Source organism: Oryx dammah, unplaced genomic scaffold (genome assembly GCF_014754425.2).
Source record: "Oryx dammah isolate SB20612 unplaced genomic scaffold, SCBI_Odam_1.1 HiC_scaffold_26, whole genome shotgun sequence".
Taxonomy (NCBI): domain Eukaryota; kingdom Metazoa; phylum Chordata; class Mammalia; order Artiodactyla; family Bovidae; genus Oryx; species Oryx dammah.
This window is the reverse complement of record NW_024070210.1, coordinates 35,774,276-35,801,510: the sequence shown is the minus strand read 5'-3', so window position 1 is coordinate 35,801,510 and position 27,235 is coordinate 35,774,276. Positions and strand designations below refer to the sequence as shown.

The window sequence follows — 27,235 nt, the reverse complement described above, 5'->3', positions numbered from 1 at the left end:
GTCTTCTCCAACACCACAGTTCAAAAGCATCAATTCTTTGGTGCTCAGCTTTCTTTATAGTCCAACTCTCACATCCATACATGACCACTGGAAAAGCCATAGCTTTGACTAGACGGACCTTTGTCAGCAAAGTAATGTCTCTGCTTTTTAATATTCTGTCTAGGTTGGTCCTACCTTTTCTTCCAAGGAGTAAGTGTCTTTTAATTTCATGGCTGCAGTCACCATCTGCAGTGATTTTGGAACCCAAGAAAATAAAGTCTGACACTGTTTCTACTATTTCCCCATCTATTTGCCATGAAGTGATGAAACCAGGTGCCATGATCTTAGTCTTTTGAATGTTGAGTTTTACCCAGCTTTTTCACTCTCCTCTTTACTTTCATCAAGTTCTTCTTCGCTTTCTGCCATAAGGGTGGTGTCATCTTCATATCTGAGGTTATTGATAATTCTTCCCGGCAATCTTGATTCCAGCTTGTGCTTCCTCCAGCCCAGAGTTTCTCATGATGTACTCTGCATATGAGTTAAATAAGCAGGGTGACAATATACAGCCTTGACGTACTCCTTTTCCTATTTGGAACCAGTCTGTTGTTCCATGTCCAGTTCTAACTGTTGCTTCCTGACCTGTATACAGATTTCTCAAGAGGCAAGTCAGTGGTCTGGTATTCCCATCTCTTTAAGAATTTTCCAAAGTTTGTTGTAGTCTGCATAGTCAAAGGCTTTGGCATAGTCAATAAGGCAGAAGTAGATGCTTTTCTGGAACTCTCTTGCTTTTTTGATGATCCAGCAGATGTTGGCAATTTGGTCTCTGGTTCCTCTGCCTTTTCTAAATCCAGCTTGAATATCTGGAAGTTCACGGTTCATGTACTGTTGAAGCCTGGCTTAGAGAATTTTGAGCATGTGAGATGAATGCAATTGTGTGGCAGTAAGCATTCTTTGGCATCACCTTTTTGGGGGATTGGAATGAAAACGGATCTTTTCTAGTCCTGTGGCCACTGCTGAATTTTCCAAATTTTCTGGCATATTGATTGCAGCACTTGCACAGCATCATCTTTTAGGATTTGAAATAGCTCAACTGGAATTCCATCACCTCCACTAGCTTTGTTCGTAGTGATGCTTCCTAATGCCCACTTGACTTCGCATTCCAGGATGTCTGGCTCTAGGTGAGTGATCACACCATCATGATTTCTGGGTCGTGAAGATCTTTTTTGTATAGTTTTTCTGTGTATTCTTGTCACCTTCTCTTAATATCTTCTGCTTCCATTAGGTCCATACTATTTCTGTCCTTTATTGAGCCCACCTTTGCATGAAATGTTCCTTTGGTATCTCTAATTTTCTTGAAGAGCGCTCTAGTACATATGTGTGTATATCACATATACACACATATATTTTAAATTATTATTAAAGTGAAAATTAATACAAAAAATTCAAATATTTAATTTTTTTTCAAGTATCTAATTCTAACTTGAGGGGTAGAGGGGGACGAAAAAAAAAAAGAAAGGCATATGGGAAAACAGTTGATTTATTTCTCAGAATCTTGACACCCAATGCTAATTTGCCTCTAGCATTAAATCCAACTTGAGAAGGCTGACAAGGCGCCTAAAAAGTGCTTGGGGGCCTCTTTGGTGTTTTGTACAGTGCCTATTTGTAAGTTTTGTGAACAGAAAACAAGATTTGGTGCGGGGTTATTTTACTTTGTAGAACTTAAAATGCCGGTTCTCCTCTTCCTGCCACATCTCTCAGATGTAATAGGCAGGATCTCAGGATTTAGGCTCTGTGACGTGGATTTCGGGCTGAGTCTCCTCTCTCTGGCATCAAAACACCCTACCTGAGTCTTGGACGGAGTCGGCACCAATATCTCTTCCGACTTTGCCGCAGAAAATCGTGGACCGCTAGGACAAACAGCCAAAGAATACGCCCGCTGGATATCAAACCCGGGAGCCGGGGGCGGGGCGAGCCTGGGCCCTGCCCCTCGGCGAAGCCGGTAACTCGGCACTGGAGCGGGAGGGGCGGGGCGAGCCCTGCAGGCGACCCCGTGATTGGCACGCAGGCTCCCGCTCCCGGAGAGGCTACCCCTACCTCTAGCCTGCCTCTAGCCTACCTCTAGTGCTAGGCTAGTGCGGATCTACAAAGTTTGTCCGCTCCGGGGCACCGTAGTGGCTTTTACGCTGGCGGAGAGGGCCCGGTTGAGCTAGGCTGGGCTGGCCGGCAGGAGCCCGGCTCAGCTTAGGCGATCCTGATGGCTGCGGTGTTTCTCGTAACGCTCTATGAGTACTCGCCTCTTTTTTACATCGCGGTGGTCTTTACCTGCTTCATCGTGACCACCGGCCTGGTGTTGGGATGGTAAGAGTCCCCAGGGCTAAGGGCAAGTGGCGTCGGGGCGGACAGCCAGGGAGATGAGTAGCAGCGGGCTGCAGGGTGACTGCTGGACTGGGGCTGTCGGAGAGCCGGTGCTCAGGGCTCCCACTGGCTCAGGAGGAAAACAAGGTGGACACCTACCCGCATCACTGCCCTGCATCATCGTCCGATCCCCGTCGCTGCGAGTATCTGGGGATGGTGCAGGATTGAGGTGTTTTACCCAGCTTTTTTCTAGGTGATAAAGCAGCCAGTAAGGGCTTGGTCTTGGTGTGAGGATAGAGAGGCTGTCCAACAGGCTTCTGTCCGGATTTGGGGCCTACTGTGTGCCCGGAGCGAGCCCGTCAGCTGCGGTACAGTCCTCAGAAGTGGACAGTAGACCCAGTTGTTCGTTGCTCTTCTGACGTGAACTGAGCACTTGCCGTGAGATCTTCCAGCGTAACTTACAACTGACCTCTGTACCGTTTGAGAATGTAATGGTTTCTACACACATTCCACACCTTTTGAACGGTGAAACTATAAAGACATAATTTTAGAGCTGGAAGAGACCTCAGAGATAAGTTACACTAAGGCGTAAGGGCACTTAACTTATTGGAGACTAGGAGAGTAGACTGTTAGCTCATCCGTGAGCCATTCTAGCTCAGAGATTCTAAAATTTCTCTCTCGAAGAGATGCCATTGTATCACGTTTAGTCGTCTTATAATATAGCTAGCTGAAACCATCTTACAGGTCCATCCTTTGAAGAGAGAGACATGAGCTGGATTTTGAAGAGTGAGTATTTTGAAAAAGAAGTGGAGCTAAACGTGTATAGTAGAGAACAGAAGGCATTTCAGAGATTACGTGAGCAGAGGGTCAGCGGAGACATGCTAGTGAATAGAGCAGGCTGTGTAATATGAGTTTTAAAATACCCTTTGAGCATGTATATGTGATTAGGCTTTGGGCTTCCCAGCTGGCTCAGTGGTAAAGAATCCACTTGCCAGTGCAGGGAACACAGGAGATCTGGGAGGAAGATCCCCTGGGATGGGAGATCCCCTGGAGGAAGAAATGGCAACCCACACCAGTATTCTTGCCTGGAAACTCCCGTGGACAGAGGAGCCTGGGGGGCTACAATCTGTGAGGTTACAAAGAGTCGGATACCACTGAGCACCCAAGCATGCACATGTGATTACTTTAAAGAAAGAACACAAGCTCTTGTCAATTTCTGAAAATATGCCATCTTTAGGAACTAAGTAAAGTTTTTAACATTTTCACACTGCTTTCCACATTGTCAGCAGTAGATTATAAAATTCTTTCTTGGTTGGTGGGGGAAGAATAGGACCAATTTTACACAATCTGATATTCTTGACACATCAGAATTTCTTGCTGTTGTTCATTTCAAGAAAGTTTGTAATTGGAGTTAGGAAGATGTTGTCTAAGTGAGAAGAGATGTCTAAACACAAGGTTTTTATTGGCTATACTGTTACTGTCTTCAAGAGTATAATTTTCCTCCATTAAGGAAAATAACCAGTTGATAATTGCATAATATCTTTAAATTTTAATTTTCAATCAACCTAATAATTTTAAAATTAATTTTCAGTTGGCCTGATTCAACTAATTAGAGATTGTAGATGTCTGTCTTTAGTAATGGGAGGAGGAAAACGAGTAAAGACCTATTGATAGTGATGGTGGTGTCTTTAAGTGAAGGGTAGTTCAGAACCTCATGCTGGGGTGGTAAAGAGACAGACTTTGGAGTCAGACAGGTTCAAATCCTGGCTTTGCCAAATTTGAGACTTGGTTTGAAAAGTTAATGATTATCCAAACACTCCATTTAAGTATGACTTTTCCCTGGTGGCTCAGAGGTTAAAGCATCTGCTTGCAATGCAGGAGACCCAGGTTCAATCCCTGGGTCAGGAAGATCCCCTGGAAAAGGAAATGGTAACCCACTCCAGTATTCTTGCCTGGAGAATCCCATGGATGGAGAAGCCTGGTAGGCTACAGTCCACGGGGTCGCAAAGAGTCGGACATGACTGAGCGACTTCACTTTCACTTTCTTTACAAGGATGGAGGCCCAGATAGTTGTAGAACTTTGAGAAGTCTGAATTAAGCATGGCTGAGGCCACAAAACTATATAAGTGCCAGTCACTTCCATCCTGATTTGGCCCTAACCAGTTATCTTAAGTGTAATCCAGCCATTCTCTCCATATGGGTTAGCTTTGCCCATGTAGATAACCTTATTATTATTATTTTAAACTAGTGTTTACAGTGAAGGCCATCTAGAGCTCCTCAAAGTAATTTTCTAATAGTACCCCCAGGCAGAAGGCAAATGCATTAATCCACTATGCTTTTTCACTGTGCTTGTCATTTTCTTTAAGCTCCCCCAATAAAATTTCTACTGGGCATCTGTCTTCTCTGTCATGGTTCTTACCTCAGTACTGCTTTGCATTTCAGTCCCATTGCTTAGTTCCTTTCCCTGTCTTTCACACTGTGTGGGAGTAGAGAAAGAACAGAAGCACCTGACTGTTGGAATCCCAGTAGCAAAGAATAATACAACTGAAAGTATTGAATTTCTGTTTAACTACATGATGGTTTCTATGAGCTCTAATACTCAGATTTATCAAGCTCTAGCTATTTTGCCAGGCAGTGTGCAGAAAGGAGGCCAGAGTGCTATATACATGCTTAAATAGTTTCAGGTAATTCGTGACCCTGACTCTGCAGTTGCTCTCTGCTTCCTCTTGACTGCAGATTATTAAGCTATTATCCTTCTGTACTTTGCTTGGTGACTGTGGGGCAGAACCTCTAAAGACCTTTCTTCTTTGGAAGCTCACTGCTTCCATGAGGCTTTGCCAGTAGGGGAAGGGAGTAGAAGGCTAGAGGAGGACAGAAGGACTTACTGCTTCCTGTTTGATTATTTTCCTCCTCTGTCTCACCACAGCCATGGTGCCTCCCTCTGGCCTTAACAGTGGGTCGCAGTTTATAGTTTTCTACGCTCTTAGAACTAGCCTCGTTATACCCCTCCAAAGATTTCAGTACATCTTCCTCAGATCCGATTCCCAGTTGCTCCGAGGTCTTTCCTCCAAATCTCTAAGCAGTAGGAATCCTCTTTGCTCTGTTCTGTGTCCTGGGAGTGATAGTTGCTTCCCACTGTAACTAATTCTGTGATACTCAGCGTCTCCCTTTTGCCTTTTCAGTTCTTCAACATCTGGCTAACAAATTTTTGTATTAAATTATCTGTTAAAATGCTGGTGTGGCTTTGGTCTCTTGACTGGACTGATAAATATTAATATATTGATTAAGAATTTGTTACTCAGAATGGGATCCAGGGGGGATATCCTTTAAGGATCGGATTTGGGTTTGGTTATTTCTTCAGCTCCTTGCCAATGGGAAATAAGATTCTAGTAATCCATGGTATGGATTGGCATCATGATTAATCAGCTTACTGCCTTTATTTGCTTGTGATTAATGATTTCTGAAGTTAAGTGCCTTGGGGGACCAAGTGGCTGAAGTACATGACCATTATGGCAGCAGTGATACTGCAGAGACTGGGGGAAGGGTGGGATGGTTGCTCGTGGGGCCACTGGAGCACTTACAGAAAGGAAATGACATGTTCATGTCTTTAAACGCTCAGATCACGTCTTAGTCAGAGAATCAGAGTTTTTGTGATGCTAAAGCTCTTTATTTCATGTAGCCACAAAGCTACACAGTTTTAATTGTGCTGGTATTAGAATTATATAGTCCTGTTTAGGACACTGACTAGGAAAGAGTCAGAGCCTGAAACTTGCAATGGCAATATCTAAATGCACTCAGAGCTGAGAATCTTGAAACCCCAGTCACTCTGTGTGTGCCTCCCTTGTTGATGGAAGCGGCTTGCTTTCCATGTCTGAGAAAACTGGGCCTTCTCTTGCTTGAAGATCCTGTAATACCTCTCTTAGGGCAGCTGCTTTGCAAACGGTGTCTATACTCAAAACCTACCTCTGTAACCGTTTGTTGCTAGGCCCAGATCTCTTCATGTTCCACAGAACAGGGACAAAAACCTGACCTAGTTAGAAAGAACCAAGCCTCTAAAAGAGTAACGAAAGTTGGCTAATTTGTATCCATGCGAATTTGGGAAGTATGTGTGGGAATGAAGTGTAAATAGATAAGGCCAAGGAGGATAGAATGTAACAATGGATCAAGTTACATTTATTGATCTGGATGTATTCTTAAAAAATTCTGACTTTTAAGTGTTAACTTGTATATGGTTGGCTGAAAGGCTAGAACTTTCCTGGCATAATGAAGAGGAAATCTGGAGGCTTAGGAAGATAGGAATATTGGACTGGATTTCTATGTGCCACCTGCACACCTACCTCTGACTGCATCCTTCAGCATGACCTGGAAGACACATTTCACAAGGGCGCTAAGGAGAGACTGGTGGCCTTAAACATCTCTGATGCCTGTCCACTGTAGGGCTTTTATGACGTGGGAGATGCTGCCATTCGGGTGGACCTCCTGATCTGAAGTGAAGTGACAGCACGTAACCACAAGAGTCAACGTGGACTTCTGTCCCCTAATGGGCAGTGGAGGACAATGCAGAGAATGATTTGGCCCACAAGGATCTTTAACAGTGGCTAATGGATTAGCGCGTCCTTAGGAATAAAATAGAAAGGTGGCCTCCTAAGTCCTACATCAAGTACACAGAATGAGAAACTCCAGGCTGGAACTAGAAACCTGACTTGTCATAGTGAGGAGTTATGACCTTTATGGGGAGTTATGACCTTTGGCCTACTTTTTAAATCTAAGTCAGTCCATAGAGCTGTAGCCCCTGCTTGATGGTGAGGTCAGGTCCCCTTGAGGAAGGTCTCTGTCTCCTGAGTACTGCCCTAAGGGTACTGTGAATCTTCCGGCAGGTCTTCTCAAAGTCTGTTGTCTCTCACCTGCAGACCCACTCTCCGTACTCTGCTTTTGATTCTGGAGCTGGGACTTTGCAAAGCTATTTCTCTTATGCTAGTTTGCTCCCTGTTAGGCTCTGCCAGTTCAGTTCTGTTCAGTTCAGTCGCTCAGTTGTATCCGACTCTTTGCGACCCTGTGGACTGCAGCATGCCAGGCTTCCCTATCCATCACCAACTCCCAGAGCTTGCTCAAACTCATGTCCATCAAGTCAGTGATGCCATCCAACCATCTCATCCTAGAAAGAGTCTGGAAGGCTGGTAAAGGAGGAAGGGACTTCCTGTTAACCATTTGCTTCCTTTTCCTGGTCTACATTCCTGCACTACTGGTATCACCCTGGCCTGTGAAGCAGCAGTTTATTTTAGTTTTCAACTTTTCCTCATACCAAGAATCAGGCTACTACACTCCTTCAGAAATATCAGTACCAGCTGGCCAGCACTCCTACTACAGAGGCTGGATCCAGCTCTGGGGGATTCCTTCTCCCAGCTTCTAGCTGTAGTAATCCCCACGCTTCCTTTTGTTTCCTTAGCCTTAGGATGGATAACTGCTTCTTGCTGGGATACCTTAGTGTCCCCTTCTTGCCTTGACTGTCCTCCAGTACTTGGTTAATAGTTCTTTATATTAAATTCTTTTCTAAAATGTTGATGTGGTTTTCTGTCTCCTGACAACCCTGCCTGAGATACTGACCTTGACTATTTCTCATCTCACTTGTCGAATGCAGCAGGTTGTGTGTGTGTGTGATGAGGTTGGTGATGAGGTACATGTTCAGTTGCTTCAATCATACTACCCCATGGACTGTAGCCCGCCAGTTTCCTCTGTCCATGGGATTCTTCGGTCAAGAACACTGGAGTGGGTTGCCATGCCCTCCTCCAAAGGATCTTCCCAACCCAGGAATCAAACCTGTCTCCTGCATTGCAGATGGATTCTTTATCCACAGAGCCATTGCGGAATCCCTCTTAGGAAAAGAATATAACATTATTTTGTATTTGCTTAGGGTACAAGATATATGACACTTCTGCTGGGAAGAAATTCCTTGGAACAATTTAGAAGAAAAAACTTTTAGAAATGGCATTTCAGACCTTAATAGGGCCTTAAGATAACTTATTCTAACCCTTCTTTTTACAGTTAAAGGCACAGAATTTTAGAGATTGAATCCCTTGACTCAAATTTGCTCAGGAACAACCCTCCTCCTCTCCAAGGATTTCCCCATGAAAGTTTTTTATTGATATATCCTGACAGCTAGCCAAGTGAGGCCAGTATGCAAGATGTCACAGAAGAGAAGCGCACTCGCCCCCAGATTAACAGCTAAGTTTTCTAACCGGCTTTAGCACTCAAGTCTGACGGGGTGATAAATGTGTTTACTTCCGGAACTTGAAACTTTCTCCTCAAAGTAACTTTTATTCATGAGGGACTCTTCGAGACTCCAGCAAGAAAAGGAGGTCAGTTCTCCTGATTCAGCAGCTGACAGGAAGCTTAGGAAGTGTGTGCAGGGTAAGACAGTGGATGGGCACTATGAAAAAGCATGGATTGAATCGGAAGTCCCCAGGTTACCACTGTGCTGGAAGTTTAAGCAGTATGAAAGTGCAGCAAACACTTTAGAAATGGGAAAACCTGGAATTATTGAAAATTCCAGGAGGATGAAGTATGAAATTGTAATAGTAAAACATTGGAAAATTCTCTCCCTCTCTTTCTTTAGAAAGTTCTCTTAATGGAAAAAAAAAAAAAAAAAGGTGGCGGGGGCTGGATTTATGTAAAAGAGAAAGCAGTGATTGTTAAGAAACATTTATTTAGTTAGCATTCCATTATTAAGAGTTGTCAAAATGACTTTGAGTGGAAAAAAATAAAAATGCAATTTGATTGAAAAGAAAATTTGTCAGTTTTATATTTTACTATTTCTTCTAAAATTGTACCAGCCATGATCTGATACTGCATATCAATGTCTTTATTGCAATTTGATTCAAAAGAAAATTTGTCAGTTTTATATTTCACTCTACCTTCTAAAATCATATCAGCCGTGATCTGATACCAGGCATCAATGTCTTTATTCAGATTTTTGACTAAAAATGTGGAAAAGACCAGATGTAAGGATGGTGGCCAGAGGCCCATACATTACTGGGTCTAAATACTAGTATTTTATAGAACCAATTGTCAACACCAATTATGAATTGTTCTATAGCCAGTCTCCAGTGTTTAACCTTATTCTAAATCATTTATGCATGTTACCTTTGAGTAATACATTAAAGATAGAAATATTGGCCCACATCAAATAAGTTTAAACTGTGGAAGTTGTGGAATTTTTGTGCAAAAAGAGCAAATTCATCATAGGTCATGTATATGAAAAGGTTGAGGATTATTCTAGGCTGAAAGCTCGACATGTGTCACCAGTGTGTCTGCTGATGTGACCTTAGACTACATTAAGCATAATGTTTAGGACAAGAGATGTGGTCGGGCTATGATGTCACTCTGTCACACAGTGAATTCTACTCGCCTAGCCCCCTGTTTTCCCCTCAAAGCAAGAGGATATCAGGGGAACAGGGCTGGCAAAGTCAGATAAGGACCCAGCGCCTTGACTAAGCCCTGGCCACTCTAGCTATGCTTTACTGACTCCTCTAAGGGGATAGGAATATGAAAATGTCTGAGATTTTAATTTAGAAGTGTAGCAGTGTTAAGACATAATTCATATAAAGCAGTAATGAAAAGTTAAAGAGCAAAAACATCAACCTTAAAGGAAAAGATTAATAGCTTTTATGTTAAAATTAAGAACCCTGTTCATCTAAAGATACCATTACGTATGTGAAAAAGCAAGGTATAGAGGGGCTGAAGATATATACAAGTAAAGGACTAATATTCATACCGTATAAAGAATTTTCTATAAACAAGACAAAGACAAACCAGTAGAAAAGTAGGGAAAGGATATGAAAGGGCTTTCCCAAAAGAGGGTATCCAAGTAGCAATGAACATAAAAAGTGCTCCATATCATTAGTCTTCCGGAAAATATAAATTAAAGCCATGATTCAGTGCCACCATACACCTACCAAGATGGCTAATAATGTTTTGGCAAGGATATGGAGCAAGGGGGGACCTCATTCACTGCTGGTGGAGTGTAAATCTATATGGTTCTATAACCACATAGAAGAGTTGTTAACATTATCCTCCAAAGTTGAAGCACAGACCTTTTGGTCAAGAGACTCCGTTCCTAAGAGGAATGCATTTACATATATACGTTGAGACCCTGTTATGAAAATATTCATATAAGCAATATTCCTAATGGCCAAAATGTGAGGACAACTTAAATGTCCGTTAAGCGTAGAGTGTGTAAGCAGATCATGGCATATTTTTGCAACAGAATGCTATATAGCCACAACAGTGCAGCAAGTATGGATACAAAAATGAATCTTCAATGCAATGTGATAAAATAGGAAATAAAAGTATAGACAGCATGCTTCCACCTATATAAAAGTTCAAAAACAGGTAAACTAAATTATAGTACTTCAGGTCAAGATAGTGAAGGAAGGGGTAGTACATGGGAGGTGACGTAGGAGACTTTCTGAAGATATTGTTTGGTTCTTGAATAACAATTATTTTGTTATTCAAAAAAGTACTTTGTGTACCTTTTTATAGGTATGTTATCCTTTGCAATAAAAAGGTTATGTCAGATAAAAAGGCTGAATATTGAGCAACATTTATAACAACAATTTTAAAAGACCTTAAACCAAGGACTGAAAATGTAGACCCGAGATTAAGCATGAGGGAAAGAAATTAAAAATCTAGTGAAAGGAATTTCTTTTAATAATAGATGTACTTTGCCAACTGTTGATGTGATGTTGTGCCAAGCAGCTTTGGGTAGGCATGCTTAAAGAGAAGCAGCATTTACATGTCAAATTATTTGTTTCATTCTGAGGTGTATAGGCACAGAGCAGATATGGTATAACCTCTAACAGTATTGATTTATGTAAATATTTGGAGAAATATTTTTATATTAAAAGCAGATACATTATGAAATATAAAAAGCTTTTCACAAAGGAATATCATGCTCACAGTAGGCTGCTTCCAGATATTTCCCTAAAGCTTTGCCTTTTGGGGTTTCTGGCTCTTACACCTTAAAGGGTTCTTTAATTGAAATTTTTAGGCACAGGGTTATAAAATACCTGAAATACAGTACTTGAACCTATGGTAGAAATGAACACAATGAGATCTAACTTCTCGCTTTTACTGCTGGTAATGTAGTTATAGTCAGGCAGTGTGGGTAAAGAAAAAAAATGGTGGGATGAGTTAGGGAGAATTAAATAATGAGGAAGAGGCCAGAATTATCGCAAAATTCAGACTTAAATTGAAGAAAATAGGGAAAACCACTAGACCATTTAGGTATGACCTAAGTCAAATCTCTTATGATTATACAGTAGAAGTGACAAATAGATTCAAGGAATTAGATCCGATAGACCGAGTGCCTGAAGAACTATGGATTGAACAGGAGGCGGTGATCAAAACCATCCCCCAAGAAAAAGAAATACTAAAAGGCAAAATGGTTGTCTGAGGAGGCCGTACAAATAGCTGAGAAAAGCAGAGAAGCTAAAGGCAAAGGAGAAAAGGAAAGATATACCCATTTGAATGCAGTTCCAAAGAATAGCAAGGAGAGATAAGAAAGCCTTCCTAAGTGATTGATGCAAAGAAATAGAGGAAAATAGAATAGGAAAGACTAGAGATCTCTTCAAGAAAATTAGAGATACCAAGAGAACATTTCATGCAAAATGGGCAAAATAAAGGACAGAAACAGTATGGACCTAACAGAAGCAGAAGATATTAAGAAGAGGTGGCAAGAATATACAGAACTTAATGACCCAGATAAGCACAATGGTGTGATCACTCACCTAGAGCCAGACATCCTGGAGTGTGAAGTCAAGTGGGCCTTAGGAACTGGATGTGGATCAACAGACTGGTTCCAAATTGGGAAGGGAGTACATCAAGGCTGTATATTGTCACCCTGCTTGTTTAACTTATATGCAGAATACATCATGAGAAATGCTGGGCTGGAGGAAGCACAAGCTGGAGTCAAGATTGCTGGGAGAAATATCAATAACCTCAGATATGCAGATGATACCACCCTTAAGCGAAGAAGAACTTGATGAAAGTAAAGAGGAGAGTGAAAAAGCTGGGTAAAACTCAACATTCAAAAAACTAAGATCATGGCACCTGGTTTCATCACTTCATGGCAAATAGATGAGGAAATAGTGGAAACAGTGTCAGACTTTATTTTCTTGGGTTCCAAAATCACTGCAGATGGTGACTGCAGCCATGAAATTAAAAGATGCTTATTCCTTGGAAGAAAAGGTAGGACCAACCTAGACAGGATATTAAAAAGCAGAGATGTTACTTTGCTGACAGAGTCTTCTAGTTAAAGCTATGATTTTTCCAGTAGTGATTTATGGATGTGAGAGTTGAACCGTAAAGAAAGCTGAGCACCAAAGAATTGATGCTTTTGAACTGAGAAGACTCTTGAGAATCCCTTGGACTGCAAGGAGATTCAACCAGTCCATCCTAAAGGAAATCAGTCCTGAATATTCATTGGAAGGACTGATGTGAAGCTGAAGCACAATACTCTGGCCACCTGGCGAAGAACTGATTCATTTGAAAAGACCCTGATGCTGGGAAATATTGAAGGCAGGAGGAGAAGGGGATGACAGAGGATAAGAGATGGTTGGATGACATCACCGACTCAATGGACATGAGTTTGAGCAAGCTCTGGGAGTTGGTGATGGACAGGGAAGCCTGGCATGCTACAATCCATGGGGTCATGACTGAGTGACTAAACTGAACTGATGTGTAGAGTGTTTTTTTTTCTTTGCTTTTTTTCACTCTATAAGATGTAAGTAAGAAAGAGAAGGTGTTTTGACTGTCACAGGAAGATTATATCTTGTGTTCTACCACTTCACATGCCTGACTTGACCTCTAAAGGGCATTGGGGCAACAATGAGCAGTGAAGTCAAAAGCTGTGGGGTAGCTGATTCTGAGAATCAAAGAGAAGTTACTAGATTTGTGTTTTCTCTCGGCCAACCCATAAGTCCACTCCATCATCAAGATTACTGTTGCAAGCACTTCCATAATGCCAAGCCCTGTTATAAACATTTACAGGTGGCGAAACAGTTACATAGAGTTGGAGTGATTGCTTAAGGACACATGGCTGTTAAATATCTTGTTCCTTACTTTAGGAAGAAAGCAATTTTTAATTAAGTATGATGTTAGCTATACTTTTTTTTATTGCCACCCTTTATCAGGTTAAGTTCTTTTTCCGCATTTCTAGTTTCCTGATGGTATTTGTTGGACTAGACATTGGCTTTTAGCAAACACTTTTTCTGCATGTATTGAGTGTATTTCTGTATTGAAAAGATTGTATGGTTTTCCTTTTTTAGTTTGTTAATATGGTGTATTATATTATATTTCTAATGTAATGTTAAGCCAGTCTTGCATTCTTGAGATAAACCTTGCATTCTTGAATATTAACCTTCTTAAATACTGTTGGATTTAATTTGCTAAAATTTTGTTAAGGATTTTTGTATTTATGTTCCTGAGAGATACTTGTTTGCAGTTTTCTTGTCTTGTCTCTTCCCTTCCTCTGCAGACTTCAGTTATGTGTATATTAGATTGCTTGAACTTGTCCCTCAGCTCGCTGATGTTTTGGTTTTTTGTTCAGCCTTTTTTCCTTTGTGTTTCATATTGGATAACTTCTGTTGCTGTATCTTCAAATTTACTAATCTTTTGTCCTGTGATATCTGTGGTGGTTGTTTAGTCGCTACACTGTGTCTGACTCTTTGTAACCCCAGGGACTGTAGGCTGCCAGGCTCCTCTGTCCATGGGATTTCCCAGGCAAGAATACTGGAGTGGGTTGCCATTTCCTTCTCTTGGTATCTTCCTGAACCAGGGATCGAACCTGTGTCTTTTGCATTGGCAGGTGGATTCTTTACCACTGAGCCGCCTGGGGTGTCTACTGCTAATCCCATCCAGTATATTTTTCATTTTCAGAGATGGATTGGAGTCTTTTCTGTATCATCCTTGACTCTATACTGTAGCATAATCTTTACTTATTTTCTTGACACGTGGAGTATGGTTATAACAATTGATACCCTTGTCTACTCATCCTAATATCTATCCCATCCCTGGGATCTATTAATACTAATCCCAGTATCTGTCCCATCCCTAGGATCTATTCATTAGTTTCTCTGCTCATTCTGGGTCATATTTTCCTGCTTCTTTGCATGCCTGTGAAGTTTTATTAAATGCTAAACATTGTGAATTTTACCTTAGTGCGTGTTGGATATTTTGTATTCATATAAATATTCTTGAACTTTGTTTGGGGATTTAGTTAACTTACCTATAGCTTCCCTGGTGGCTTAGAGGTTAAAGCGTCTGCCTCCAATGTGGGAGACCCGGGTTCGATCCCTGGGTTGGGAAGATCCCCTGGAGAAGGAAATGGCAATCCACACCAGTATTCTTGCCTGGAGAATCCCATGGACAGAGAAGCCTAGTAGGTTACAGTCCACGGGGTCGCAAAGAGTCAGACACCACTGAGCAACTTCACCTCACCTCACCTAACTTACCTGGAATGCTTTGATCTGTTAGAGACTGCTTTTTAGCTCTTTAAGCAGTAATAGAACAGGCTTATCCAACGTTCTATAAAATTAAAATCATCTGGAGTGAAATTTTGTTCCATTTATTAATTTTACTGGCTTTCTCTTAGCATCAGAGTTATGATTTTGAAATTTTAGTTCGCAGCCTGGATTTTAGTGGAAGTCCCCTGCCCCCTTCCTTTGTCCTCATCCTTGCTGTTTAACCAGATTCCTAGACCCCCTCAGGAAGCACTGGGTCTTACAATGACAGTTCTGTTCCATATTGATATTGCCTTAACCCAGTTCCTGGATTCAAGGTTGAACCTGGCTCTGGCCTTTGTCTTGAGTGGACAACGTGTAAGGCCCTCTATCTGTGAGAAGGCTTAGTTGCCACTGCCTGCTGCCAGACTCAGAACATATCAAACCATGGTATCAGTCTTACTCATTACTTTATTATTTTTTTTTCAGATGCATAAAGATCCATCTTTTAACTCAGCTATGACTCTTTTTTATTAAAACTTATTAACATTTTCAAACATACAGAAAACTTAAAAGAATACAGTGAACACACATATACCCATCACTTAGGTTCTACAATCAACTTTTTATTATAATGTCTTTATTACATATGTATCTACCCATCCATTCCTCTATCTACCCATCAGTTCATGTTAATTTCTTGAAACTTCAAAGTAAGTTTGTACTCTTCATCTATAAGTATTAAAGCATTGCATATTGCTATCTAGAGTTGAATATTTGTTTTTGTTTGTAGTTCATTTTCTTTTGAAGTAATATTTATATACAGTGAAATGTACAAATCTTAAATGTTATCAAACATATGTATGCAACTCAAACCTCAACCAAGATATATTACTTTACCATCACCAGATAGGTTGCTCATGCCCTTTCCCAGTCAGTTCATACTCCTACCCTCTAGAAGCAACCATTGTTCTGTTTTTTATTTCTACCATAAATTAGCTTTTCCTACTGTAGGCTTTCCTATTATGGAATCATAGAGCATACACTTTTTTATGTAAGGCTTCTCTAGCACAGTATGTTGTTTTTGAGAATTATCCGCATGGTTGTTTCCTTTTCATTGTTGAGTGGTAGTATTGCTTTGTTTAAACAGTGACTAAACCACTATTTGTTTACTCATTTCAGTGGGCTTCTTTTGATTTTTCTTTTTCTTAATATGTCACTGCTAAGTGTTTGGAGAGAAAACAGTGTATTAAAGTAACTGTGCTATCTTAAACTAAAGTCCCCTGGTTTAACTAATGTGTTTTCATTTTTAGTTGTTTTGTTTAAACTCTGTAAACTTATCTTCTTTCTACCATTATAAGGAATTGAATTTATGCATTCCATTCTCCCTCTAAGTTTGTTCTTTATCACATTTTTACATGAAATTTAAAAGTAGAGAATATGTTATATTGATGAAGGGCTATATTTAGTGTTTAAAATTCTTTTGTCCCTTAAATAATATCAAATAGTCTACATATTAAATATATATTTACTTTTTATATCATTTAGAAGTGCAGTAGTTCTATCATATTTTTGCTATTGTATTAGGTACATGTTGGTTATAATCATGGAACTCCTTTGTAATCAACAATAATTAACAATAGAAATCTTTGTTTTCAAGAGTATGTTGATTCAGCCAAGTGAACAATATATTCCAATTCTATGGGATATCTAATCTCTCTTAATTTTGGATTACTTCTTCAATATAATGTAAATTTTCTGATACTTAGGTTAAAAGGAGTAACTAACAAGATACAAAATACTTTACATATCACAGAAAGTCTCAGTATTTGTTAAAGTTATGCTTTATTTTATTTTTACCTTTCTTCAGGTTTGGTTGGGATGTTCCAGTAATTCTGAGAAATTCAGAAGAGACCCAGTTCAACACAAGAGTTTTCAAAAAGCAAATGAGACAAGTCAAGAATCCTTTTGGCTTAGAGATCACCAATCCATCTTCAGCTTCAATTACAAGTTGGTGGCTATTTTCCAAAGATTTTTCTCTCTTTCTATGACCCTTTCTTAGCCCTTTAATTTTCTTTCTCTATTGCTTTCTCTTCCTCAGACCCAGCAAACATTTGTTGAGCACCTGTTCTGTTCTAGGAGCTATGCTGCATACCTGAGACACAACAACACTAGTAATTCACAAATCTTGCTCCTAAGGAGGTTATCAGCTAGTAAATAAAGGCATTTATACGAGAAGAATAAAGTGTCACAGGAGTTAATAAGAGACGTCTTATTAGGATGCTATGCCATTTTCATTGGTCTTCAGTGTAGAGAGAAAAGCAAAGCAATGTAGTAGAAGTAGAGCTAATTAACGTTGCTACCCTCCTGAAGAACAACCATCATTTCATCTGAAATTCTGGTATTTTGATATTAAATGGTAACAATACATGGTAGTAACAATACATGGTAGTTGTTTGTTTCTGTACTTGGGAAGATAAGTTGTCTGCAAGATTATCTAGGAAAGTGAAGTGAAGTAGCTCAGTCATGTCTGACTCTTTGCGACCCCCGTGGACGACAGCCTACCAGGCTCTTCTGTCCATGGGATTCTTGAGGCAAGGATACTGGAGTGGGTTGCCATTTCCTTCTCCAGGGATCTTCTCGACCCAGGGATTGAACCCGGGTCTCCCGCATTGCAGGCAGACGCTTTACTGTCTGAGCCACCAGGGAAGCTCATTATCTAGGAAACACTAGAGTAAAAGAAAGAAAAGGTTAAGTTTCGGGAGGTGTATGCAGGAAAAGCTTCATAAAGAGAAACGTTCTGTCTGTCTGTTATTTTTCTTTTCTTCCCCCACCCACTCTATCTCTCTCTTCTTTTTTTTTAGAGTAGAGTCTTGAGATAAGTAGGTGTTTATTTAGGGAGGTTGGAAGAACTTCTAGGTAGAAGGAGAAGCATGAGCATAGCACTGAGATATAAGCAGAAAAATACATTAGAGAATCAGTAAGTAGTTTGTTGGGCTTCCCTGGTGGCTCAGACTGTAAAGAGTCTGCCTGCAGTGTGGGAGACCTGGGTTCAGTCCCTGGTTTGGGAAGATCCCCGGAGAAGAGAATGGTAACCCACTCCAGTATTTTTGCCTGGAGAATTCCATGGACAGAGGAGCCTGGCTGGCTACAGTCCATGGGGTCACAAAGAGTCGGTAGTATATACAGATATTATGATATGATTCAATTCTTTTTAAAAAGTCATAGTACTTCCTTATAAAGTATTCCATATTTTATTCATTTAACCTCTTTTCATATTTGTGTGGCTTTCAGCATTTTGATATAACCACCCACTCCAGTGTTCTTGCCTGGAGAATCCCAGGGACGGGAGAGCCTGGTGGGCTGCCGTCTATGGGGTCGCACAGAGTCGAACACGACTGAAGCGACTTAGCAGCAGCAGCAGCAGCAGGGCTGTAAACATATATCTTTTCACATTTTTGCTAGTAATATATTAAGAAATTCTTTTCTAGGTTCCATTTTTTCCTTTTTCTACTTTTTTTTTTAATATGCCTTTTCTGTTTTTTCCTCTCCTGTCTACTTCCAGATTTCTTATCTTGCTTCATGTAGTGTGGTTCTTAGGTGAAACAGAGGAAAATATGTGTGATTTTAATATATGTATGTAATTTGTATTAATGGAATGTTTTTCTTCAGCTACTTAATAGCTAGTTGAAAAACATAGCTAATTGAATTTTCTGTTCTTGAATCAATACCTGATGTTTGGAATTATATAAAAATTTGAAATCAAATTCTGTTCCAATTACCTATGTGAAATTCCTGCCAATTAAGATTTTTGCTTAACTATGATTAGAAATTGCTCTATGTTGCTGCTACTGTACATATTCAGAATCTGAGCCTCTGTGTACATACTACTAAACTGAGAAGAAAAATTAAAAACTCCGTCAGTTTTTGTTGTCCTCTAGAGCACCTGCTTGTGTCTATGTAGCTCCTTCCCCAAGGAGATCACCCTTTAAGAGATAGATAATGCATCAATGAAAATTCCTATTTACAAACAACAGAAATGATTCCAATAAAAGGACATTGCATAGTGTACAGAATTGCCAGTAGGTGTGGAGAGCCAGAATCAGATACCAAGGCTGTTCAGCCAGGAACAATGACCAAAACCATGCCCTTTTGCTCTGGTAAGTACGCCGTGGCCACTGAGCACTAGACGTTGCAGCTTGCACTGTCAACAGTATGAGAAGTGAATGTTGCTGCCCTTGAACTTGATATTGCTACAACTGCCATGGGCAAGGGGAAAAAAGTCATACAGCTGGCATACAGTCCTATGTAAGTGTTAATAGGTAAAACTACATAAGATAATTGTGTGTGCATAAAGCAATTACTCTCCAATAAAAAAATTTAAATTTAGAAATGATAATTGTATGTTCAGTTATAACCTATATATCTACATAATCAGGTTTACTTAAATTGTAATACGTTTTATTATGCTGAAAGCAAATAAGTGAGGGCAATAAGCAAATGAGTGAGGGCATCACTGTCAACCCTCCATGTTTTGGAATCTCCACTCTTTCCTCATATTTTGCGTATTACATGGGACATTAATTGGATGACAAGAGTATATTAGTGTTGTCACTGAGTGTGTTCATATTAATACAGCTCAATTTCTTTTTAATGTTTTTTCTATTCTGCTGATCATCTTGTGGCCCCCATGGGTTGTACACCTGCACTTTGGGAGACAGCTCTATTAGTTCTTGTAGTGAGGATTATATATACTGTTAAAGCGGTAGGTTATCAATAGTGAACTGTATTTCAGTCTTTTAAATCCATGTGGGCAGAGTCTTGAAGTCACAAAAAAAAAATTATAACTTCCAAGGCTAAGTATGAAATATTACTGAGAGCACTTCAAAACTGTGTAGACATTGAAGTTTTTATATCTTTTGTTTCAGAGACCATTTCCTTCATTTATAGACACATACCCTTTAATGAGTTCCTTTAACTGCCATCAGCCTGGCCAGCATCCAAAAGGAAGCTTTTGTTACTGTGTATAATTGTAATAGAAATTACATTAGGTAATTTTCTTCTCTTTGTCTTGTTTGCTTTCTACAGCTGGCATAACTTTGACAACAGATTGCCTTGAAGATAGCCTCCTTACATGTTACTGGGGGTGCAGTGTTCAAAAATTATATGAAGCTCTGCAGAAGCACTTTTATTGCTTCCGAATAAGCACTCCGCGAGCATTAGAAGATGCTCTGTATAGTGAATATCTCTATCAAGAGCAGTATTTGTATCCTTTTATTTGATACATCCATCAGCACATGAAAATTTTAGACTTAAAACTTTCTATGAATAAAATTGCATTGCTAAGTTTTTACTCCTTTTGGTATATTGTTGTATTTTTTGGTTATAGTGGCAATTTACCTTTACATCTTCCAAAAGTATTAAAAAGGATAGCAAAGAAGAAATATATTGCCAGTTACCAAGAGATACTAAAATTGAAGACTTTGGTACAGTGCCGAGATCTCGCTATCCTTTGGTAGCGCTATTGACCCTAGCTGATAAGGATGACCGAGAAATTTATGACATTGTAAGTAATTTTAAAATTCTGGAAGCATTACTTTTAAGTGATTTGATTGATGGGTCTTAATTATTTGGTGAGCTAGAATAAGATTTATTTTAATTTCTGTGGCCTGGACACATTTTTCTTGGAAAATGAATGTACGGGAAGTACTCCTGTAAGAGTTTTTTTTTATGTGTATGGCTTCTTCAGAGTGTGACTTGTGGTTTCCCATATGGGTTGCAGGAATATGATTATATTTAGAAAATAAAACACAGAGTTGAATTATGTTAATTTCCTCATTCTGTATTCTGTGGTATTTGCCACATAGAAGAAGGCTGTTAGGGAGAATGTTTATTCCTGGCATTTTTAGCACCAGATAAATAACTATTGTAATGATCTGAAGGGCTCCATTTTTAAGACAATGTCCACTCTTTGCTCTGCGTGCTTGCAGTCATCTTGTTTCCATCACAGCCCCTGTTGCACCTACATCTTATATGTCTTTGGTCCCTATATTTTCAGTAATTATTGTAATCGTCTTTTCTCATTATGTGCTATTTCTTCAGTCCAGTCAGTTCAGTTCAGTTCAGTTCCTCAGTTGTGTCCGACTCTTTGCGACCCCATGAATCGCAGCACGCCAGGCCTCCCTGTCCATCACCAACTCCCGGAGTTCACTCAGATTCATGTCCATTGAGTCAGTGATGCCATCCAGCCATCTCATCCTCTGTTGTCCCCTTCTCCTCCTGCCCCCAATCCCTCCCAGCATCAGAGTCTTTTCCAATGAGTCAACTCTTCACATGAGGTGGCCAAAGTACTGGAGTTTCAGCTTCAGCATCATTCCTTCCAAAGAACACCCAGGGCTGATCTCCTTTAGGATGGACTGGTTGGACCTCCTTGCAGTCCAAGGGACTCCCAAGAGTCTTCTCCAACACCACAGTTCAAAAGCATCAATTCTTCAGCGCTCAGCTTTCTTCACAGTCCAACTCTCACATCCACACATGACCACTGGAAAAACCATAGCCTTGGCTAGATGGACCTCTGTTGGCAAAGTAATGTCTCTGCTTTTGAATATATTATCTAGGTTGGTCATAACTTTTCTTCCAAGGAGTAAGCGTTTTTTAATACACCCTTTACCCAGATCTAATTGTTAACATTTGCCCCATTTTCATTACTTGCCCATATGTATATGTATATATGGGCTTATGTGGTGGCTCGGTGGTAAAGCATCCACCTACCAAAGCAGGAGATGCAGGTTTGGTCCCTGGGTTGGGAAGATCTCCTGGAGAAGAAAATGGCAACCCACTCCAGTATTCTTGCCATAATCAGAGGAGCCTGACGGGCTAGAGTCCATAAGTTTGCAGAATAATCAGACATGACTTGGTGGCTAAAAACAACAACAAACAACATGTATGTGTATGTATATATATATTTTAATGAATTGAGAATAAGTTGTATACATGATGATTCTTTACATCCAAGTACTTCAGTGTGTGTTTCCTAATAATAAGTGTCTTCTCTTAAGTAACTATGATGTAGTTATCTACTTTATAATCTAACATTGATACAATATTTTATCCAATCTATTACCTGCATTCCAATTTGTCAGCCTATCTAACAGTATTGTTTACAACATGTCTTTTCCCTCCAGTACATATTGTAGTTTAGAGTCAAAAATTATATTTGTCATGTATTTTTAACCTACTTTAACCTGAAACATTTCCATAGCTTTTTTTTTTTTGTCTTTTATGACATTAGCATTTTTGAGGAATACAGTCACATGCACACACTGTTTTTGTAAAACAGGACATTCCTCATTTTGTCTGATGTTTCATCATGATTAGATTGAAGTTAAGCATTTTCAGCCAGTGTACCAGGCAGGTGATAATGTTTGCTTTTCAGAGCATCGCCTGTAGAAGAAAGGGAGTTTCTTTTCCCTCATTGGTGATGTTAATTTTGATCTCTCAGTCAAGGTATTATCTAATTTCCCATTGTTTCCTTTTTTTTTTTTCTCCCTCCCTTGCAAATAATGGCAGTGTGTGAAAAGGCACTTTAAGACCATACAAATATCTTGTTCTTTATCAAAATCTCCCCTTGGATTTAATGTCCATTAATGATTCTTATCAGAGTTCATCTTTACCATGATGGTTGCAAAATGATTATTTTCCAGCTTCAGCCCTGCATTCAGCCCTCTGCCTTCTATTACAAGTAAGAGACCTCTGATTTATCTCTTTAATTATCTATTTGTTATCTCACAGCTTCATAAATTCCTCCCAGTGGTTTATAATTCATTACTGAATTTGATTATTTAAGTCCTCAAACTACCCTTTCCTTATTTCCTGCCCCAAACTGAGGATTTATCGTCAAAACAGTGTCCATAAATTCCTCGGATTAGTTCTCTCAAAAGTAGAAAACCTACGTAAAGAGGTATACTCAGATGATGCGTTCATCCCCAAGTTCATTGTTTTCTGGCTTATCCTTCCTATGTTTCTTATTCTAATGGTAAGAAAATACAGGTATCTATCTATTCTCATTTTCCCTTCTTCCTTATACAAAAAGTAGGAAACACTACACTATGCATGTTCTCACTTTTTTTACATTATATCTCCTGGAAATCACTCCAGATCAGTTCATAGAGATCTTCCTCATTTTTTTTTTAAAACAGCTGCCTAGCACTCTATTGTATGTAGGGTATACATGCATTAATGCCATAGTTATTCAACCAATCTCCTGTGGTTGGACATTCAGGTGGTTTCCAGTATTCTGTAATAACAAATAATCTTGCACTGGATAACTTGTGTGTCTGTAGTTTAATATTGGTGAGGTTATGTGGTTGAAGGCTAAGTAAATGAGGGTCATTTTGTTACCTACTGCCAAATTCCCCTCCAATCAAGTTGTTCCTTTGGAATTGTATTTTTTTAAAAAACACATTTCCTCCAGCAGTATATGAGAGTGATGGTTTCTCCATAGAGTGTACTGATAAGTTATTCAATTTTTGTTAATCTGATGAGCAAAAAATGATATCTCAGTGAAGTTTCAATTTGCACTTATCATATTATAAGTGAAATTAAACATCTTTTAATATGGCTAAGGACCATGTTTTATCTTTCTGTAAATTATCTGTTCATGTCTTTGCCCTATTTCTGTATAGAATTTTTATTCACTTTTTCTTCAATTTTTTAAAAGTTCTTTATAAGTTAAGGATATTAACATATCTGTGATATATATTGTGAATATGTATTTCAACTTGTCATATGTCCTTTGACTTTACTTAATAGTGTTTTTTGTCATGCAAATTTTACATTTTTATGTAGTTATATTTGTCATATTTATCTGCCTCTAGGTTGGAGTCATAGAAAGTCTTTTTCTACATTGAAACTATAAAGAAATCCTTTTTTTTTTCTAGTACTTGTATAGTTTTATTTTTTACAATTATGAGTCTAATTTTGTTTTCCCAAACAGCTATCCAGGTGCCCCAGTACTTTTTATTATTACAAAGACTCTCTTTGTTTAGTTATTTGAAATATAACCTCTATATTTGCATATATGGTTACGTCTGTTTGTGGACTGTTTATTCTGTTCCACCCAGCTATCTATTCATGTGCCAGTACCACACTGTTTTAATTTTAGAGGCTTTGTAGTGTGCTTTAAAATTTTAGAGGCTTTGTAGTATGTTTTAACAGCTGACTGAACTTAGTCCCTCTCATAGCTTTCTTTCCAGTATTTTTCCTAGCTCTTATGTTTTATTTTAATTGTAGAGTCAACTCATGTAGCTATATGAAAAACTAATTGCTATTTTTGTTGGGATGACATTAAATTTGCGAATTTGAGGATAAGTAAAATAACTCTGGCAAAATATATATAACTGGGTTCTAGTGATTATGATTTAAGGAAATTATTATAAGTTTTCTAATTTATCAACCTCTTATTTTTATTTGAGAAATATTTTTCACATATCTATGAAATAATATAGGAAATCACATGCTGACTGGTGTTCAATTTCTGTTTTAGATTTCCATGGTGTCAGTAATTCATATTCCTGATAAGACTTATAAACTCTCCTGTAGGATATTATATCAATATTTACTCCTAGCTCAAGGTCAATTTCATGATCTTAAGGTAAGTTGTACCCCCTAGTCTTACTTTTGTCTTTTCTGTTTGCAGAGTTTAAGAGAATGACTATTATAAGGAGATAATAATATTTTCAGTTACTTATCATAGAAGTTAACTTTTATTGGATTTGCTAGTTCATATGTTTTTAGCAGCTCTTATAACCCCTGTATTTGAAGCATAATTGTCATTTGTAATTATTTTTACATTTGTTTCTTTGATTTTCAGCAACTTTTCATGTCTGCAAATAATAATTCCACTCCCTCCAGCGATTCTTCTCCAGAAGAAAAAAACACAGACCGAAGTTTGCTAGAAAAGGCAGGACTATCTGAAAGTGAAGTGGAGCCTCCAGAAGAGAATAGCAAGGACTGTGTGGTTTGCCAGAATGGGACTGTGAACTGGGTGCTCCTGCCATGTAGACACACGTGCTTGTGTGATGGCTGTGTTAAGTATTTTCAGCAGTGCCCAATGTGTAGGCAGTTCGTTCAGGAATCTTTTGCACTTTGCAGTCAAAAAGAGCAAGATAAAGATAAACTGAAAAGTCTCTGAGGATGTTATAACAACTGAAAAGTACACTTCCCACTGAAGATGCAAACTGTATTCTTGGAATTGATCATAACATGGAATCTACAGTGTTAACCATCAGTGAAAATTCTATTTTAACTTCATATTTGTACAATACATGGATGGTGAAAATTAATTATTCCTTGCTGTTCAGTATGGCAAATACTGAACTTCCACTCTGTGTCAATGCATAAAAACCTATTCAACCTCTTGTGAAGAATGTAAACATTTGGCCTTTTATCAGCTAGAGGATTTCATGTAATATCAATTAGAAAAATTCTGAAAAGCAATCCACCTAAAATTTGAGGAAGTAAAAGTCTTAAGATTTCAGAATGTTTTTTCTTTGATGTAATCTGGAGGGCAACTGGGTAAAAGCTGAATTCTTCTTAAAATAATGGTATGTTTCTTAGTTTACAAAAGAGTTGGAAAGGGCTTCTAACTTTAAATCCTTTCCTGAAATATCAGTTTTTATAAACACCCATCTGTTTTGGTTTCTCATTTTCCTTATAATCATAGTCACATAAACATATCTTAATTTTTAAATATAGCTTCTTAAATTATAAATGCAAGAAATAATTCTTGACTGTTCTCAGTGTATCATAGATTTAAATGATACTCATTTATCAGAAGCAGATATATAAAACATGGATAATAAAATTTCTTGAATAATTAAATTTATTGTCAAGTATGATTAGATTAGCAGGATGTGACCTACTAGGGAAGATCTGTGAGACTCTCAATACCTTACCTTAGATTTCCTCCTGCATAAAGAATCCATCCAAAACTGGAGAGGTTTCAGAGCCAGAAAAATCACTAAAAGAAACAAACTATTTTTTTCTAGTGTGTGTGTATGTGTTTTAACACCAGATTAACCCCATGTCCTTCTGAATAGTAAATCACTTTGTTTATCCCATGTTACGCCCTCTTAGGAGTTGAGGAACCTGGTAGTCAAAAAAAGCCCCATTCCCCACTTTTCCCAAGATGATTAAGAAGAATAAAGTAAATCAGAGCTTCCTGTTTCTTCAATGGAAATTACCTTTAATTCACTAAGAAATTATGTCATGGCAAATAAACTGTGACATGCAGGGAGATTTCCAAGCCTTATTTTGTCCTGTTTGTATTAAAAATTATGCCTTATCTTTACATCATTGTGTTTATATAAGATTATTTTATTCCCATCAAATATAGCACTCTCAAAAAGACGTTACTTTTTCTTCATTTTATAAACCAAATCAAATTTCATCTGTATTCAATAACTAGGTAACAAATATCTTCTAGGGGCCAGATACCTTTTGGGAGTCTGAGCTACAAAGAATCAGACAAGGCTCCTGACCTCAAAATATCTGTCTCTAACAGAAGCATTGATGCCTTATTAGAAGCACATCCCTGACTGAGATGTTCCTTAAGCCCTGTTCTAAGCCTGGAACCCGGTGGTCAAAAGCTACAGTCCTTGTTGCAGTTGGCTAGCTATATAGCAGTTCATCTGGGAACTTCACTTTGTATATCAATTGCAGGGGACTACTCAGGGGTCATTTTGACATCCTTATCCATCCTGCTTCCCTTTACAGGTCTGTTTGTACCTAAACTGTCCTAGACACATGCTTACTTTCTCATCTTAGGTAGATTCCACCTGCAATCTTATGCTATTTTTCATAACTTTTTTTATTGTAGTAAAATAGATATGACATAAAAGTTACCATTTTAACCATTCTTAAGTATGCAGTTCAGTGGCATTAAGTACTTTCACGTTGTTTGCCCACCACCGGTTTCCATCTTCAGACATTTTCCATTATCCTAGACTGAAGCTCTATACCCATCAAACAGTAACTCCTCATCCATTACCTGTCCCTTCAGCTCCTAGGTAACCACCATTCTGTTTTCTGTCTCTGTGAATTTGGCTATTCTAGGTACTTCATAGGCATGAAATCATACAATATTTATCCTTTGGTGTCCAGCTTATTTCACTAAGTATAATATCTTCAAGGTGCATCATGTATCAGAATGTCTATTTTAAGGCTAAAAAATATTCTGGTATATGTATATACCATAGTTTGTTTATCCATTCACCCATCATTTTTCATAGCTCTTAAAGATGATTTGCCCTTCATTCCCCTTTGCTGCAACTAAAATAATTGTTTTTCCTAACCTCAATAGTAATAAATATGGGAAATCTGGTAAATAATCAATTAAAAACAAG

The 27,235-nt window shown here is 38.7% G+C and overlaps 1 protein-coding gene across 1 annotated transcript; it reads left to right on the top strand.

The window, feature by feature from the left end:
- Positions 1-2,128: 2,128 nt before the first annotated feature.
- On the top strand, positions 2,129-26,240 carry CGRRF1 (cell growth regulator with ring finger domain 1). The gene is made up of 6 exons (XM_040226401.1): positions 2,129-2,337; positions 16,702-16,841; positions 19,920-20,097; positions 20,250-20,397; positions 24,376-24,483; positions 24,703-26,240. The coding sequence occupies exons 1-6, from the start codon at positions 2,234-2,236 to the stop codon at positions 25,021-25,023; spliced, it is 999 nt and encodes a 332-aa protein (XP_040082335.1). The 5' UTR covers positions 2,129-2,233; the 3' UTR covers positions 25,024-26,240.
- The last annotated feature ends 995 nt before the right edge of the window (positions 26,241-27,235 follow it).